This window comes from Eriocheir sinensis, unplaced genomic scaffold (assembly GCF_024679095.1).
Source record: "Eriocheir sinensis breed Jianghai 21 unplaced genomic scaffold, ASM2467909v1 Scaffold100, whole genome shotgun sequence".
Classification (NCBI taxonomy): Eukaryota; Metazoa; Arthropoda; class Malacostraca; order Decapoda; family Varunidae; genus Eriocheir; species Eriocheir sinensis.
Window position 1 is genome coordinate 627,351 of NW_026110297.1, and position 19,301 is coordinate 646,651.

Genomic DNA, 19,301 nt, shown 5'->3' on the forward strand with positions numbered 1-19,301 from the left:
TTCACTCCAATTCCCTCTCCTTCACCCCTTCCCTTTTTCTCTCCCTTTCTCTCTACTTTCTCCTTTCTTTTCCCTTTATCTTATCTCTTTTCCCTTTCCCTCCCCACTTCTCCTTTCCCTTCCCCCTTCCCTCCCCTTCCCTCCTTCCTTCCTTCCTTACCTCGTCCCCAGTAATGAAACTAACAGGGAAACACCGTAGAATTAAACGTAAAAAACTAACCCTTATATTACTAACTGTACGTAGACTCCGAAACCGAGTTAACTCTTGTTGTGTTTGCACCTAAATACCAAAATAACAGCAACGACAACGATCTCAATGTAAGGCAGTGATTTCGTGTCTTTGTTGATTGTTGTTTGTCTTATTTGTTTGTATATAATAACGAAGGAAAAGAAAAGGAACACGAGAGAAGAGATGATGAACTTGGCCTCTCTTTGTTGATTGATATTTACCTTAGTTTGTACGTATTAAAGAAAGAGAAAAGGGAGAATATAATGGATTAAAATACAGGAGAATATAACAGTTTAGAATACGGGAGAATATAATGGTTTAAAATACGGGAGAATATAATGGATTAAAATACAGGAGAATATAACAGTTTAAAATACGGGAGAATATAATGGTTTAAAATACGGGAGAATATAATGGTTTGAAATACGGGAGAATATAATGGTTTGAAATACGGGAGAATATAATGGTTTAAAATACGGGAGAATATAATGGTTTGAAATACGGGAGAATATAATGGTTTAAAATACGGGAGAATATAATGGTTTGATATACGGGAGAATATAATGGTTTAAAATACGGGAGAATATAATGGTTTAAAATACGGGAGAATATAATGGTTTGAAATACGGGAGAATATAATGGTTTAAAATACGGGAGAATATAATGGTTTGAAATACGGGAGAATATAATGGTTTGATATACGGGAGAATATTATGGTTTAAAATACGGGAGAATATAATGGTTTGAAATACGGGAGAATATAATGGTTTGAAATACGGGAGAATATAATGGTTTAAAATACGGGAGAATATAATGGTTTGAAATACGGGAGAATATAATGGTTTAAAATACGGGAGAATATAATGGTTTGAAATACGGGAGAATATAATGGTTTAAAATACGGGAGAATATAATGGTTTAAAATACGGGAGAATATAATGGTTTGAAATACGGGAGAATATAATGGTTTGAAATACGGGAGAATATAATGGTTTAAAATACGGGAGAATATAATGGTTTGATATACGGGAGAATATAATGGTTTAAAATACGGGAGAATATAATGGTTTGATATACGGGAGAATATAATGGTTTAAAATACGGGAGAATATAATGGTTTAAAATACGGGAGAATATAATGGTTTGATATACGGGAGAATATAATGGTTTAAAATACGGGAGAATATAATGGTTTAAAATACGGGAGAATATAATGTTTTGATATACGGGAGAATATAATGGTTTAAAATACGGGAGAATATAATGGTTTAAAATACGGGAGAATATAATGGTTTGATATACGGGAGCAGTATATCTCCAGCTTTCCCTGTTATATCTCTCAGCACACTTAGTCCCTCATCTACCATCTCTCTCATTCTTGTCCACTCTATTGATCCATTTCTCTGGTGGTCCGCCTCTAACACCCTCCCTCGTGCCTGTCAAATGTTTAACCCAATTGGCACATATTTCGCCTTCACTGGCTTTCTCTGCCTTGTGGTGGATAGTGGAGTGCGTCCCATGTGATATTGATATGCTGGATTTCCCCTCCCAAGGTGCAGGACTTTACATTTTCTTCATTGAATTGTAGCAGCCACTTTTTGTTCCATTCCTGTAGCTTGGTGATGTCTTCTTGTAGGAAATCTGCAGTCAAGGGGTTAAACCATCTCAGAGCACCACACTTCACCCATTCAACCATTCCACAATATACATCCATGACTGTTACACCCACACCAAACCTCTGATACAAGCTTTCATTCCTTTCTCCCTCCCATCCTTACACAACACATTAAAGTTATCATTCCTTCCTCCTAGCACTGTTCACCCTCCCCCCTAGCACAAAGGAAGCTATTCTAACCCTCACATATATAATAGGAAACTGGAGCCAGCATGGATGAGGGTTGTCAGCCAAGTACACAGGCAGCCACATACTCACTGCTCCCCATGGCTCAGCTCTCCTCATTCACTGTTCCTCTACAGCTTCTGCCAGGAGGGTTCCTTAAGATGATCAAATACTGTCTTTAAGGTTTATTTAATTTTACAGCACCAAATGGTAAAGTGTATTGATGTGATTGGTTTGATGTGTTACTTACAATGCAGAACTTCTACTAAATTTAATAGGTATGAAATCACTAGCATCTTTAACAAGGCCATCTCCTCTTCCTGCTTTTCCTTCACTCATTCCTTGCACAGCTTTATTTAATTCATCTGCTGTTGCACTGAGAACTTCCAAGCTTAGCACTTCATTCTCTTCACTAGTGACCTCTTCATGATAACTGTATGGCTCCATGTAGTTTTTCTCCATCCCAAATAACTGCATCCTCCATATTGTTTGAGACATTACCATTTACATCTTTTAAAGCAAGAAACGTTTTCAGGGTGTTGGGCTCATCGGTGACACAGCTACAAGTTGTAGGAAACACTTCAAAATTGATTGCCATGCCCACTGGCTGTCCACTGTCCGTGCCGTGAGCCCTGCCAGCTAATGACGCATCTCTCCTCAGGGTTGATAGTTGATGGTGCTGCTGTGCCGTCAGACCACCCTGCAGACCACCTTCATCCTGGATGGCCTGGAAAACAATTTTGCACCACTTAATAAAAATAATATCAATGGTCCTGCAATGTACAAACACATCTACACCTGCTGGCTTGTGTCAGTGAGAATGTACAACAGAGATATGCAAATATGATTCTCTTATTAATGAAGGATTCACATTGCCGGCCCTAACTTAGATACCGAATGTTAGGAGCTACCTTGAACTGGGCTAGGTGGGAACAGGAAGTTGTCATATTAGTGGAAAATAAATAAATGTTTAACAAACTATTCCAATTCAATGAGCATTACTTTTCTCCTCCATAACCTCATAACTTCCTCCTATCACCTAGTCCAGTCCATGATGGCTAGACACCCAAGATTCAGGCTGGTGACCTCAATACTGGGGGGGTAAGATCATAGCTGGGCACGATAACAGAAAACCTTATTCCCGATAACCGATAACTGATAATGGAAAACCTTATCGGTGATAACCGATATTCGTTAACTGGAGACACAAATATAGGCGATAACCGATAACCGATACCCGATATAAATCCACAATTCCGACACTAGCTAGCGAGAAGTCCGATAGGCGAAAACGATACTATATTGATATTTCAAATAAAAAACATACATGAATTCAAATTTCCATGATCTGTATTTTAGAAAACTTACAAAACCTGAAAATCACACATTGACACGTACGTACCTATGGACGGTAATACTAGAAACGCCTGAACCGGTGTTGTGTTATTTGGCGTCCCCACCGTCAAAACACTGGTCTCTCGTGGACTGCGCATGCTCAGACCAGCAATCGTAGACCTGTACAGTGTTACAAAGCTTTATAACCATAATTAAGAGTTGCTGGAAGGCCGAATCAGACCAGTACCACTACCACCATCTCCGCTGTTTCTAGAACAACACCCTGTACGAGTTGTATTTATATGTAGAGTGTCGTTCTAGAAACAGCAAAGATGGTGGTACTGTATGTCTGATTCAGCCTTCCAGCAACTCTTAATTACGAGACGTACTAGGGCTACGCTTACTGGTCTGAACATGCACAGTTCACGAGAGACCAGTGTTTGTAAACAAAAGCGCCAGCTTTTGACGATGGGACACCAAATAACACAACACCGGGTGCCTTCAATACTATGTCATGCTCACAAACGAATATGGAATATCAAATTTGAGAGTGAATAATAATTTTGGGGGCAAAGTTAACTGATTTTTCTCTTTGATATATTGATTTTTTAGTCTAACATAAAAAATAACCTAGTATTTTAATGTTGATGATCTATGTATGAAATCTCTTCACCGAAGATATTTCATACCCCAAAGTTTTTTCATACAACACCGGGCGCCCGGCCACGCATGCGCAGTAGGGAGGAGACAACGTTTTTTTCTGGGAGGCGGAAAAAAAGTAGCGATTATCGCTAGTTTGGTTACAAAAGTAACGAAGATACCGATATATATTCAAATAAGTAGCGGATGGCCGATAACCCGATTTTGTTATCAGCGATAAAGTATCGCAATAACTTATCGCGATAACGCCCAGCTATGGGTAAGATGCCCTCGTGGGGTGAAAGGCCTCCCTTGGTTTTGTCTTTCTTTCTTTCTTTTCTCAAGCAGTCACATGGTCAAGTAGGCAACGCCAACTCTCTGCGCTCACAGGAACTACTGGAGTAAACAATGGACCGTTGCTCTGGCCACAAGGGGACATTTCTTCTTTTTGACTAATTTCTTGTAAGTTTTCAGTGATTTTAATGATACCTAATTAACAACAAAGAACTTTAGAGTTAGCCTGATGGCTATGGATAATTGCTTTAAATAAGATGTCTAGACCATATTGCATGTCATTATACTCTGTCTACTTACTTGTAGGAAAGATGGTGACATTTTGTGTATATATATGAGTTTCCAGGGTAAGAGGCCCCCTGTGCCTTTGGGGTAAGTTGCTCACAGGGAGGCCTTTTACCCCACATGTGGGCCTTTTACCGCATTATCAGCAAATTGGCAAATGGCTTTGTTTGGTGTGTGGGGAACTATTTGCTAATAGCAGACCTTCAGAAAAATGGGTCCGATGTCAGGGTTGTAGAAATTGGCCACATGCAGAATGTACAACTGGAGTAGGCCTAGATCTGTACGTATGTCAAAACTGCAAGTCTGATTAGGCATTACAGTATTGCTATAAATATAATTTGTTTAAGTGAACACTTGAGTTTGAGACTATAAGGATGTTGGTGTTTTTAACTGTTTCAGATATCAATATGCAACAGAAAGGACATACTTTATCAAACTAATTGAATATTTAGTTCCATATATTTTTCATGAAAATAGATGTTCCTTTTGTTACAAAAATTCAGAAGAAAGGGAAGCTAGTCTAATATTACTAGTCTAAAAGAAGGGGATACCTTTTAAAAATTAATTAAATGTTTAGTTTTACATTCTGTTCATTAGGAGACACAAATTTGATTGTGTTCCTATATTTCACATCAAGAGATTTATAGGGTATATTTTTCAAAAAGGGAATACATATTATATTTCTATAATGTGAAAAAACTATTTTCCTTATGTTTCTGTGAGTTTTATTATTGTAAGCCAGAGTGGGGTAAAAGGCCTACCCAGTGGGCGTTTTACCCCAAGAAGCCCCCTTTATTATTTTTTTTAAATTGTCATCATAATAAGGTGTAAATCATAATGAGTGGATATAATATATACCATAGATATATACTAAACTAAACTTTCAACAAACTTTTTTTTAAATTCTATTGCAAAAAATGTGGCTACAACAGGCAATCTCTCTTAAAGGGGGCAACTTACCCGACCTTACCCTAAGTCTACCTTTCTTGAGGCTTTATCTAGCTTCCCACTCTGCCCTTGCTGTACATTTGGCCACTCAGGGTGACAACATTATATTGCCTCCTCCATCACACCTCTTGTGAGCTCTGGCAGCTCTCATTTTAAACTAGGGTTACTTTTCTGAGGAGGATGCATAAAGTGAAATGAAAACTACAATTAAGATATCAATGGGATTTCTTAAATGTCATTCTGGCAATAATATATGAATAAAAAACACAATAGGTATCTGTGTGTGGGGACGTCTCATCTTGGCATGCTTTGTTCCAGGTTACCTTCTTCCTGGTGTGAAGTCTTGCCATGTGGACGGTCAGCTCCTTCCAGACGTCCATCGTTGATGCCCGCCCACCCGACACAACTCAACTTCTGCGGCATCTCGGCCTGGATCATCATCTCCCATACATTACTGCCTTTCGCCATCTTATACCCGTTCCATGTCACTGTCTGCCTCTGTGAAATATGGAAGAGATCTTACAAGCTCAAGAATGAGTATTAGCTTTGTCTACATGTTCTGTCACCAGTGCTGATCAGGACAACAGTACCAGACAATAGACAACATCTGTAAGGACCATTCAAAGGGAAGAAATTATTGTCACCCTTCTTTCTCAATACCACCATCAGTCAGTAACCTGAAGTGTGCCAGAGCTCAAAGGCCAGTTTCCCAACCTAACCACTCATGGTGTCAAGTATTACTTAAATGGTAATGGTGTGGCAGCTACTGGGTGCAAATATTCTGGAACAGAAGACTTGTTGAATGTCAAAAAAGCTGCTCCTCTGTCTATTTGTACCACACTTCTGACTACTGACTGTCGTGCCTGGAAATTCGGGGCACTAAATGATGTAAAAAAAAAGGAAGTTCAACTAATGGATATCTGGGGAAAAACAAGGGGGACTCACCCTGGGGGTAGTTTTGCTGCCACCACCCAGAGATCTACCGATGAACTATGTCACCGGTAGCTCACTGGGAGCCTTAAGAGTATGTGTATATAAAGGACTCAGGATTTAATGAGGGATTAAAATGACCCAGAGCGAGACTCTGATCCCTTGGGCAGGGTAGCGAGGTGAGCGGGGCAGACTTGGGGGCGGTAAATGGTTAGTTTAACTCACAGCTGGCCGGACAAATCTCACAACGGGGAGTGACAAGAAATAAGGACCTACGTATATATAGGAGTGCTTACATTTATTCCTGTGACTTAGTTTAGAAGTTAATACATAGGCATACCTGACGACACGGTTTACAATTAATTCCTCATAGAAGGCATGATTTACCCGAAACTGACGGAAATGGGCGAATGGACACACGACTGATTTGTAGTTTTCTCCTCTCACAATGGTAACCAGAATAAGGCTGAGGATCCTTCACGAAATCTTTACCCTTGGGCGGGTGTACAATTGTTGTAAAAACCAGGTACATATGATGTATGAAAGAGACTCAGAGAGGGGGAACGTTACAGCCCATACACGACGAGAACCATCTCCGTCGTAAAGACCAAACATACAGCCTCTTATTTCACTAACATGTCTTACACTACAGATAAAGCACAGATTACTGGCCTAAATACTCCCACAATTCTTCCCGCAATAGGAGTACAGGAGGGAATTTTAAGGGGGACTCAACTCCCCATTTCCTACCCCTGGTATGGCTCCAAGAACACATACAGGGCTATCTCCTACAGCTCCTACCACGGAAAGAAGAGAATTATTGAGATCAACAACTAAAAGAACACATCGGGATGGATACACGGGTTCGTGTAGGTGTGTGTGGGGTGTGTGTGGCAGAGGGAGTGGGTCGCCCGGACCTGTAAAACACAGCGGATGAGCCTCGAGTCTCCTTATTTCGTTTACTGGGATCAGAAATGCATTTACAGGGTAATTAAGATACACATTGGCTAAATGGGAGATGGTAATTGAACTGGGGATCACGTAGGGGGGAACAAATGGGGGGCGAAAGTGGGAGAGCCACGTACATACCTGTAAAACACAGCGGGTGAGCCTCGAGTCTGCCCGGGAAACGCTGCCCCGTGTTTTTATACCTGTCCTGGGGCAGCCCTGTCGTGCAGACAAGGGGGCCAAGTAGCTGATTTATAATCTATCACGGTTTAATTCAAAATTAAGGGAAAACTAGGGTAGTTTATATATGGGTACGGTCACTTAACGTGCAAGGTGACGAAATTTAATGTGGAGCAGCGGAAAAAATCTATGTAAGGGTGGATGACTTTAACTGATAGGGGATTGACAAGCAAGGGCTGGTAACAATTTCCGAGGTGCGTGGGCTGGTAGGGGGAAGGGGGGGAAAGGGAGGGACGACAGACGCTAAGTTCTCTGGCAGGAAGTCTTGGCGTGGCATTGCGCAATATTGTGTAATTGTAGTCTGAGGGGGGGGGAGGGTGTACTCTGTTATAGGTTGTGATCAAGAATACCTACTTACATTTTCTTACACATCTATAATGCCCTTACAGTGACTTATAATTACTTACAACTACTTATGCTCACTTACAACTACTTGTAATCACTTATAATGACTTAAGCTAAGTCTTTTCCTTATACTTCTAAGTTTCTTCTCCGGCCTTCACATCCCGGCATTACACGACTACTGGACTTCTAAAGAGGACACAGAGAGGCATGTGCTACAAGGCATCACTGAGGCCAGAATAACTGATGCTAAACAATTATTTTGCTATTTAAGTTTCCCTTATGTATATTCTATAAAGGTTATTGTTATGATATACTCATTTACACAGATGACCAATTTTGTAGTTTTTTATGAATAAAACCATGTATTATAGATATGGTGATAATTTGCTGCTTATTCTTACCCTTGCCTACTTAGTGGCACCTTAGCAGTGTAGTGGTTGGCATGCCTAGCTATGAGCCAGCAGGCCTGGGTTCAATCCCAGCCTGGGGCAGTCGGCGCCCAGCCTACCAAACTCTTCATACTCCCCTTTCAGAAAGGTCAGGAAATGAGCACCTGGGAAAATCTAGAGAAAGTAAACTGTGGTGACCTGGATGTCACACTAGCAGTACCTCTGGGTACCAAGCTCTTACCCACCACAGGCTCAAGAACTGAGGTGACAGATACAAATGCCAGGGTGATGAGCACCCACTTTCTATACAACAAAGTGAGGTTATTCTTTGTTGATTTATACCATAAGGTGCTGGCTATCATGTGTTTGAAGATACCCTAAACTTAACCTAACCTAACTACAACACTGACAGAGAACACTTACACTGGTGGCCTGAGGTGTTCCATATGGCAGCAGTGTCCGTCATGGTGAAGTGGGCCACGGCAGCGTCCTCCACCAAGATGATGTACTGGTACTCTGCATCCGTGTCCTCCAACACCTCCACAATGATCTCCCCCGCAGGAGGCGCCTGGTGGGAGGTGTTTGGAGGTGGGTAAACTTGAATCTTCCTCATCTCTGACAGCAGGACAAGGCTGTCAGTTCCTTGCTTGCTGAGGTGGGCAGGGCTAAGCAGGGAGCCACAACCTGCGGGAGACTTGGTGATGACATGGGTGTACAATATTTCTCATCACAGCCTTGCATCAGCTCCAAGAGGAAGGAGGTGTAGCAGCTTGGGGCACTGAAGACAAGAGTTTGAACTGCAGCTTTGGCACGTTCCTGAGCCTCAACTTTCCACTCCCGGCTTAACCCCTTGAGTGCGGATTTCCTACAAGAAGACATCACCAAGCTACAGGAATGGAACAAAAAGTGGCTGCTACAATTCAATGAAGAAAAACGTAAAGTCGTGCACTTTGGGAGGGGATATCCAGCACACCAATACCACATGGGAAACACTCCACTATCCACCACAGAGACAGAGAAAGACCTGGAAGTATATGATACCAGGCTAACACTGAAAAGCAAGTCTGTACCAATCACAGCAGATGGGTTATGTCTAATTTATTCAGCCCTTCCTTTATTGATTTTCACTATTAATTGCTGCCTGTCATGTATTTGAAGGTACCCTAAAATTAACTATGATGATGACCATGATGCTCGCTTCCCATCTCACCCTGTTGCACCCAGCCTAGGCACACACACACACACACACACACACACACACACACACACACACACACCTATAACACCTTGATGAGCTGTGGTGCTGTCACTTTAGACTCACCTGGTGCACTGTCAGGGAGTGGCTTCATGACCTCCCTGCCACCCCCTGCATGTCTTCCAAAGGTGCCTCCTGCCCTGTGCTGCAAAAGTGACAACTATTGAGCATTTTCCTGCTCTCCAATTCATACTAACATTTTATTGATCAAATAGAGTACTAAGAATTTGCCCACTTTTCCCCACCATACATGCTTGTATAAAAGTATATTTATTTTATTATTATTCAAGGCCAAGAGTAAAGAGTAGCTGGTTACAAAAAATGTACTGAAACCTTTCTAAAGGAAAACTGTTTTATTATTAACCCACCACTTGTAGAAGGAGTCAGAATAGTCTGATATAAAAACAAGTTTAAATGGTAACAAGAAGGAGCGGTGAGCACTCCGGTGGTCTTCAGGGGAGCAGACAAGGTAACAGGGAACACTTTGCTCAACACACCAATGTTTGTTGCATCAAAACATATCAATAGCTAGTATCAAATAGAAGCAAAAGGTATTGTTTAGTGCTTAATATTCTTTTGTTTCATCAAAATAAAATTATGTTAACCATTGTTTTAAATATTGTTCTTTCAAAGGACAACATGAATTGTCAAGAAAAAAATATGTATTATTTATATTCATGAACAAACTTTGTTGAATAAATTCAATCTTCATTAAAGATGCAACGGCTCATCTTACTGTCCACCGTTAGGGCTCACAACACCCCTGGTTTACCTCTGAGTGTGGTGGACGCGGCAGGTCAGGGAGTGCTGACGCAGAGCACACCACCGGCCGGCACCCGCCACACCGCTGCTCCCGTGGAAGTGACGAAACAAAGTGAAGCTTACAAACACTGCCGCCTCATGTATTCTGAGGCTGGATTATGTTCAGGAACACAATAGTGTGACCACTCCTGCATATACACACTTTGATTACATTAACTGACAATAGTGATTAACAATATTCTTTATTCATTAATTTGTAAATATTTGGGGGTCCCTATAGATAAATAGGCCCCAAGGGATTACACACAATGCTCGCACCTTCACTGTTTCTGGTTACAAAGCTGACAAACATCACTGACAGACTCTTCAATAACTGAACTGATTGCTCAATGATTCTTGTTCTTTTCAATCTATTCATGAAATTACAGATCATTCATTTGCTGCAAGACTCCCTTTTTTTATTAATGCATCAACCACATTTAGGTCTATCAAATCAGGTAAATATGAATCCTCATTTAAGATGAGTTGAAACAGGTGCCAAAACAGTCTCCAAGCCACATCCTAACTCTCCAAGGCCATGGCAGTGGATGTGAGTGGTCCCTCGGCCCTCCCTCACCTTCTTCATGTGGTAGGTGTAGCTGGCGTGGAACTTCCAGTGTTTGTTGCAGGCGGTGCAGTGGTAGGCGCATGTGGTGGGCCCGGCGGTGCAGCATGAGGTTGGATCTGCAGCTGAAACACCGGGAAAAACAATGAACATGTGTCTGTTCATAACCACAAAAGACGCCAGGCCACTTGTCCCCTGAGCCCCACCCCTTCTGGGTGTCACGGATCACTGCAAGAGTTCTTCTAAGATCAATACTTCTTTAACCCCTTGACTGTGGATTTCCTACCAGAAGACATCATCAAGATACAGGAATGGAACAAAGTGGCTGCTACAATTCAATGAAGAAAAATGTAAAGTCTTGCACCTTGGAAGGGGATATCCAGCACATCAATACCACATGGGAAACACTCCTCTATCCACCACAGAGGCAGAGAAAGACCTGGGAATACGTATATGTTTCCAGGCTACCAGTGAAAGACAAATCCATGCTAATCACAGCGGACGAGTTAATTAGAATTCAACGAAAATCAGTTGTATAGATTAGTCATGTATCGGATGTCATATTTTAGATCCGCGGATGCGGATGTGTATGCGGATGTCATATTTACATATTTTGCGGATGCGGATGCGGATATCAAATTATGACATCCTCACGGATGCGGATGTGTTCATGATTTTGGTAATTCAATAAATAGCACTTTTTTTTTCTTTGTTGTACATCTCTACCTGTAGCACCGGTAGGTTTTCTTCAGGGCCCAGGTAGTCGTCCCAAGCCCCTCATGGCGCAGGCAATTTTTTATAGTGGCGCCAGTTATGCTTGGCTCATGCTGCTCCCCTGAACTCATTCTTGATTCACTGGACGGTATCTTCTAGAGTCCGGGTTGATGGGTGGTCTTCTGGACAGCATGTGGGTAGTCTTAGGCTAGGGTTGCACCGATAAGCAATTTGGCCGATTACCGATTACCGATTAATCGGTAACCAATAATCGGCCAATACCGATTAATCGGCCGATTATTTATAAATTGTTAATGTGATTAATCTTCACTAATTACTGGACACTGATACCACAAAGTTAAAGACATACCGTAACCCTCATGTTTACAACTTTGTTTACTGCCCAACTGTCATCTCCTGTATGGAGAACAAATACGTCTAGTAATTTGTTACTTATAATTTAGCCTTGCTCTGTGGAAACATCCTGATTTTAATATGTTAGAATTTGCCAGTTTTCTCGTTCTTGTGGTGATCCTAGATGCTACTAGAAATGGTAGTGTACAGAAAGTTTATCAATCTCTTAAGTCTTCTACTAATTTACTGTCTTATGCATGGCAGGCATGGTGAAGGATGTTACCCAATTAATGTTTTTACATTACAATTTAAGAGTGTTTAACTTCAAGTGCTGAGTAAAATCACTTGTCTAGTTCCATACTTTTCATGATATATTACAATAACTTATTTCCATATGCACGGCAGGCTTGGTGAAGGACATTACTCAGTTACTGTACTAAGCAAGTTGAAATAGGCATATAATTTTTCTTGGTTGTAATATAAAGTAATATGTTGATTTTTTTTTCTAGTTTCAAAGTTGAAGCAAATACCAGTGCTTCAGTTCATATCATAATTTTATATATCAATTTGAATTACATAATATACATTTGCATAGGGATTTGTTGGAAATAAATGCTGTGGAAAGGTATCAGGGTTTTGGTAACATCACCATCCTTACATTAACATTATTAATATTGTGTTATGTACAATGTATTATAAAAGAGAGAAAAAATAATAATCGGCCCCGATTAATCGGTCAAAAGACCGATTACCGATTAATCGGCAAAGTGGCCGATTAGGCTGATTACCGATTACTTACCGATTAATCGGTGCAACCCTATCTTAGGCCACTCGGCAGTGACTGAAAAATCCCAGGTTGTAGCGTGGGGATTTGAACCGGCGTTGTCCATGGCGTCGTGAATGCTAGGCCAGCACACTAACCACTCAGCCACTGCCTACCTATTGCAAGATGTTAGCTGCTTTTGTTACACAACACTGCATTTTGTAATTTTAAAGCTTTATGACGAGTTTCAGCCACACATGTTGTAGGTTACCAGGATGCGGAACAAAACTCTGGTTGATCTTCTTCACTTTGGCGCCCCTGAAGTATTGCACCGGGGACATAAGTCCCCGCCCCTCGCGACGCCACTGCACAAGGGTCTGACATGCAGCTGGAGATCAAGGAGATGACCAGAGAGGGGGTCGTGGTCCACTACACCCAGGGCACCTCGGAACGCCGCCAGGCTTAACCTGACTTGCCCTTACCCGGGAGGCAGCAGGAGCAGTGCAACCTCTCTCTCCAGGGTCACGTGCGGAACTTTCTCTTTCTCTCTCTCCAGGGTAACGCGCAGAACTTTCTCTTTCTCTCTCTCCAGGGTCACGCACGGAACTCTCTCTCTCTCTCTCTCTCTCTCTCTCTCTCTCTCTCTCTCTCTCTCTCTCTCTCTCTCTGCCGGCCAGGCTGCTTCCCTTCATACCTACGCAATATTATATATATAGTACATACAGTTACATAGTTCAATTCATGCATAGGTACATACTTTTAGAAATTTACATGATACATATATACTACACAGTTACTATGTAAAATGATCTCCTTCCTTGTGCCCTTCTGCAAAATTCTTGACACATTAGGTTGTGTAAATTTGAAAGGAAATGAATAGAAGGTGTAATTTTAGTAGAAAATTAACATGCATTAATTAATTTTCTTCAACTTTGCAAGCTCTGTACTCTGTAGTCTGCATGGTGATCTCTAAGCCTGTGACTCTGTAATGATTAAAATATACCCACAACATCCTCTTTGTGTGGTGCGGATGCAGATGCGGATGTTTATTTCATCACAAATATGAATGTGGATGTTTCATTTATCAGAAATGCGGATGCGGATGCGAAAAATTATGCGGATGTTCCACGGATGTGGATATCCAATACATGACTAGTATAGATGATTGCGGGGACCTTCAAGAATATTTTTGCTCTTATATACATTTTTCATAAACTTGGCACCTCATTAGGGAGTTGGACAGCATAGGGATGGACTTAGATTGAAGAAAGAAAGTCAGTTTACTAAATGGGGAAATAAAAAATGGCTTGACGTGCGAAGGAAAAAATGTAAAGAAGAAAGATCTCACTCATTGACATAACAATAAGGCAAAATCAGACAGCGATGTGAAGGAAAAAATGAAAATAATTGAAGTTGCTTAGGATGAAGAAAGAAAGGCACAGAAAGCCATGAGCAGCAAGGTGTTGGATGGAGGTGGAGACAGGGGTGACAGTAAGCCGGTACGCAGTGGTACGCCGTACCAGTCAGAGATATACAGCCATCTACAGCCGGTACACACTGGTACACCGTACCGGTCAGAGATATACAGCCGTCTACAGCCGGTACACAGTGGTACGCCGTACCGGTCAGAGATATACAGCCGTCTACAGCCGGTACGCAGTGGTACGCCGTACCGGTCAGCGATATACAGCCGTCTACAGCCAGTACACAGTGGTACGCCGTACCGGTCAGAGATATACAGCCGTCTACAGCCGTTACGCAGTGGTACGCCGTACCGGTCAGCGATATACAGCCGTCTACAGCCGGTACGCAGGGGTACGCCGTACCGGTCAGCGATATACAGCCATCTACAGCCTGTATGCAGGGGTACACTGTACCGGTCAGAGATATACAGCCGTCTACAGCCTGTATGCAGGGGTACACTGTACCGGTAAGAAATATACAGCCGTCTACAGCCAGTACGCAGGGGTACACTGTACTGGTCAGAGATATACAGCCGTCTACAGCCTGTACACAGGGGTACACTTTTGAAGACAGTACCGGCAAGAATCTAATCTTACTTTCACCCCTGGGGGGAGACATGCAGCTGACAGAACTAGGAATAAAAGGTACCACTCCCTGCAGCCTACCTGAACACCTTGGAACATTCCGGACAAGTGCATCCCTGGTGTGGCCTGAGGTGCTCGGCCAGCAGGGAGGTGTGGGGAAAGGTGCGGCCACACTGGTGGCTGCCGTGGACCTTTCCGTGGACTCTCGCCTCGTGCCGCTGGAGCGCCTCCTTCCTGCTGAACCCTCGGCCACACGCCTCACACAAGGTGCTGCCCTGCAAGGGACAGGGAAGCCTCAACACACGCATCACCCACCAACAACGTCACAGTCTACACAAAAAACATGTTGTCATCATCTTTAGCTGATAATAGCTACACTGCATGACAAGAGGTCTGTCCCAACTTTCTCCACTTCTCAGTCTGATTTTAGAGTAGTCTGTTTTGTTACACTCTCCCTCCTACTGATTCTCTGTCTGCCTTGGCTTCTACAGTCTCAGGTGGTGTAATGGTTAGCATTCCTAGCTGTGGATCCATGGCCCGGGTTCAATCCTGCCTCTGGTCAACCAGCGCCCGGCTCCCCTGGCTGTTCATCCTCTCTTTCAGGCTGGAGGATAAATGGGTATCTGGGGAAAGTAGCAGCACAGATTTCACACTGGCTCTGTGTCCCAGAGTGACGGGTTCTTGTTAGGTATAACAGGTTCAAGGGCCAATGACACAGAGACGAGCACTAAGGCCATGCACAGCTTAGTGCATGCCCCCAACCTTCACTTACTCAACAGCAATAGTAATCTCTCACCTTGCTGAGAGGAGGCTTCAGGGCAGCCAGGTGGCCAGGCAGGTAAGTAGCACTGGGTAACTTTACCTGAGGAAAAGAGAGAACAATACATTACCTATGAGTTCAGCATTCAGCTGGGCATCCATTTGTGTGTGATCCACGTCAATGTCCAGGTCCACATCCATGTCAGTGACAAGTTACACACATGAGGAAAGGCAGAGAAGCGTCCACCAAAGATACCACGGCTGTGGGTGCAGCAGAAATTGCTGCTACACTTTTCAGCCCTATAGAATCACCATGCCTCAGGTTGAGCTTAGGATTACACGTATCCGATGTGTACTGAAAGCTTCTTGAATGTATTTATTTATACATTGTCTCAGGGACTTGAAACACAAGCAATTGATCTAGCCTCGAAAGAAGGAAATAAACTCTCCAGTGCTGGGGACTGAACCCACGACCAGCCAGACGGGAAGACAACTCTCTACCCAGTTGCTAAAGAGGTACCACAGCCAAGTAGATTTTGGGGTCTTTCTGTATCAGCTGGATCACTGCAGACTGTGGCAGACATGGATATAGACACAGATACAGACATGGATAACAGACATCACATTCATACCACAGGGGTGACAGCAGAGTGAGAAAGAAGTGAGTGTGTCCTCTCCTCACCAGGCACAGATTACAGGCGACAGGAGTGTTCTTGCAGCAGGCATCGGCATGCTTCAAGTACTCCCTCTGCAGCAGGAACCTACGCAGGCAGCCCTTGCAGGAGTAGGTCACTTTCTCACGCTCCTTCCTCTTGGTCTGGTGGCAGCGGTGGCTCAGGGCGGCCTTCTTCGTGGAAAACTCCTCCTTGCACTCCAGACATTTTTTTTCCCTGTTCTGAGTGGGAGCTGGAAATGCTGGGCGGGCATGGGGTGGTCCGCCCCGTCACAGCCCTCCGCCTCACTGGTCTTGCTCTCGTCCTCGTAACACTCAAAGTCATCCCCTTCTTGGCTGTTTTCCTCCTCGTAACACTCAAAGTCGTCCCACTTCTTGGCTGTTTTCCTCCTCGTAACACTCACAGTCATCCCCTTCTTGGCTGTTTTCCTCCTCGTAACACTCAAAGTCATCCCCTTCTTGGCTGTTTTCCTCCTCGTAACACTCAAAGTCGTCCCACTTCTTGGCTGTTTTCCTCCTCGTAACACTCAAAGTCGTCCCACTTCTTGGCTGTTTTCCTCCTCGTAACACTCAAAGTCATCCCCTTCTTGGCTGTTTTCCTCCTCGTAACACTCAAAGTCGTCCCCTTCTTGGCTGTTTTCCTCCTCTTGGCTGCCAGGCTGTGGAGGAAGGGTGAAGGCATCAGGGTGAAAACTGTTGCTGGTGATGTTCAGTTCTTGGGTAAGTGGACTGTGAGATTACTTTATCTTAACAGCGAGGGAGGCAGCTCAAGGGCAATAAATAAAAACAAAAAATAAGTAAAAGGGAGTGAGGGTAAAGACATTAGAGTAAAAACTGTTTTTACATAAACAAGAACAAATAAACTTGAGGGAAAAAATAACAATTCATCTACACAAATATTATTACATTGAGTGGCGTCATTTCCCACCCCCAAAGCCTGACCCTGACCTCCTGGTGCTGTGTTGCTCCTGGTGACCTCCAACCGTGACGGTGGGCAGTTCACAGCCTTCCACATGGAGCACAGCGCTGTTCTTGTGGTACTCGTGGTCACAGGAACACTGTAAGGCAAGACATGACCTGTAACTGACCTCATCAAGACCCATTTCAAATCATGAATGCCTTTTAGATTATGTCTGCTTGCTTACTATTTGCCACAATGGTCAAGTTAATAATACTACCTATCAAAATATTACACCAGACTCATTTAATCTCTGTTGTTCTACAAACTAAACACGGTGGAGATAACGTGTTTTACCTCCTAAAAAGGACAAACAACATTTCACCACAATAGTCTGGTAATACCTGCAGGAAATGACCACAAAGCAAAATGCATTATCTCCACACAGAGTAGTAGTTGATGTACTTTGGACAACAAATTTGGCTATTTACTAAAGATTATCAGAAAACTAATACCATGAATCAAGGGTACATGTGTCAATCTATAGCTTTACAAAATTATAGGCGGCAGATGTATATAGTAAAAAAATTGTGAGCTCAAATCTTTACCATCGATTTTCTCAAAACAAGGATCTTGGAGTTAATGCTTTCTGCCTTTGTATGGCAGAGGGGATGTTAGGGGGTGTAGGGGGGAGGGGAAGAGGGGGAGGAGGAAGGGAAGGGGAGGGAGGATTTTCAAGACCTTGTTCTGGGGAGAGGGGGGTTAGAGGGTGTAGGGGGAGGTAGGGAAGGGAGAGTATGTGGGGAGGTGGAATGTGTTGGGAGGGAAGGGAAGAGGAGAAAAGGGAAGGAAGGGGAAGGAAATGGATGGGAAGGGAAAGGCAGGGAAGAGAGAGGGAAGGGAAGATGTGTGTGTGTGGAGAGAGAGAGAGAGAGAGAGAGAGAGAGAGAGAGAGAGAGAGAGAGAGAGAGAGAGAGAGAGAGAGAGAGAGAGAGAGAGAGAGAGAGATTTTACATAGATTTACAAAGAAAAATCAGACCACACAGACCCCATGGTCCAGACTCAGAGTGGTCTGTATCCTAAAAACCTAAGTGAATCTACATTAATCAGATGGCTCCAAAACGTTGCTTTTTCTTACTTCTAGTTAATACAAAGTTCAAAGGGAAGTGACGAGGTCGAGCTTTGTTTTTGAAAGGAGTCAATCAAAGGCTACACTGGACCACTGATGGGTGGGAGCTTATTCCATTCTCGCACTACAACGTTGGTGAAGAAAAATTTGGTGCAGTCTGAATTTACTTGTCTACATCTGGAGTTTTGCCATTGTTCCTCGTGCGCAAAGTGTCATCGATCATAAAAACAATGTTGATCTGTCTACAAGACTGTGAAAACCATTAAGTATTTTAAAACATTCGATCAATTTTCCTCGGAGGCGCGACGTTTCTCAGAGAGAGAGAACACGTTATTGAGGTAGAAAGCCTTTCTTCGTAGCGGATTTGTTGCGCAAGGAAGGGATCATTTTCGTTGCCCGGAAACTTCGAACACCTTCTAATTTAGCAATCATCGCCTTTGCATGGTGGAGAGACCAAAAACTGTACCGCATATTCCAAGTGGAATCTGACTAAACTGTTGTAGAGCGAGGTATTATGCGCTTATTCTTAAATAAAAAGTTTCTTTTAATGAAGCCGCAGTCTGATTCTCAAAACGCCATTTGCTGCATCGATGCATTGATGTGAGAATTTGAGGTTTGACGCTGTACATTTGACCCCCTGTCCTTGACGCATTGAACGCTTTTGAGTTTAACGCCGCGCGCATTTCGTAATCAAACTTCTTATTCCTCGTTTCCAACTTGGAGGACCTGACTCTTGTCTACGTTAAAGGGCATCTCCCTCATCTTATATCCGACCCGCTGAGTACTTTTTGGTGTGTATCCTCTTGGAGGCTTTGCCTGTCTTCGTCAGTGAAGAACCGAGTTACTTCAATCTTTGTGTCGTCACGCAAATTCACTAATAGCGGTGATGAAGTCCAACATCCACGTCGTTGATGTAAATA

At 43.0% G+C, this 19,301-nt stretch overlaps 1 protein-coding gene across 1 annotated transcript; it reads right to left on the reverse strand.

Annotated features, from left to right (window-relative positions):
- Positions 1–2,239: 2,239 nt before the first annotated feature.
- On the reverse strand, positions 2,240–15,211 carry LOC126988893 (uncharacterized). The gene is made up of 8 exons (XM_050847281.1): positions 15,004–15,211; positions 11,056–11,162; positions 10,450–10,524; positions 9,744–9,837; positions 8,846–9,106; positions 7,590–7,667; positions 5,894–6,068; positions 2,240–2,796 (listed from the first exon to the last, which is right to left on the reverse strand). The coding sequence occupies exons 2-7, from the start codon at positions 11,062–11,064 to the stop codon at positions 6,040–6,042; spliced, it is 546 nt and encodes a 181-aa protein (XP_050703238.1). The 5' UTR covers positions 11,065–11,162; positions 15,004–15,211; the 3' UTR covers positions 2,240–2,796; positions 5,894–6,039.
- Positions 15,212–19,301: the final 4,090 nt, after the last annotated feature.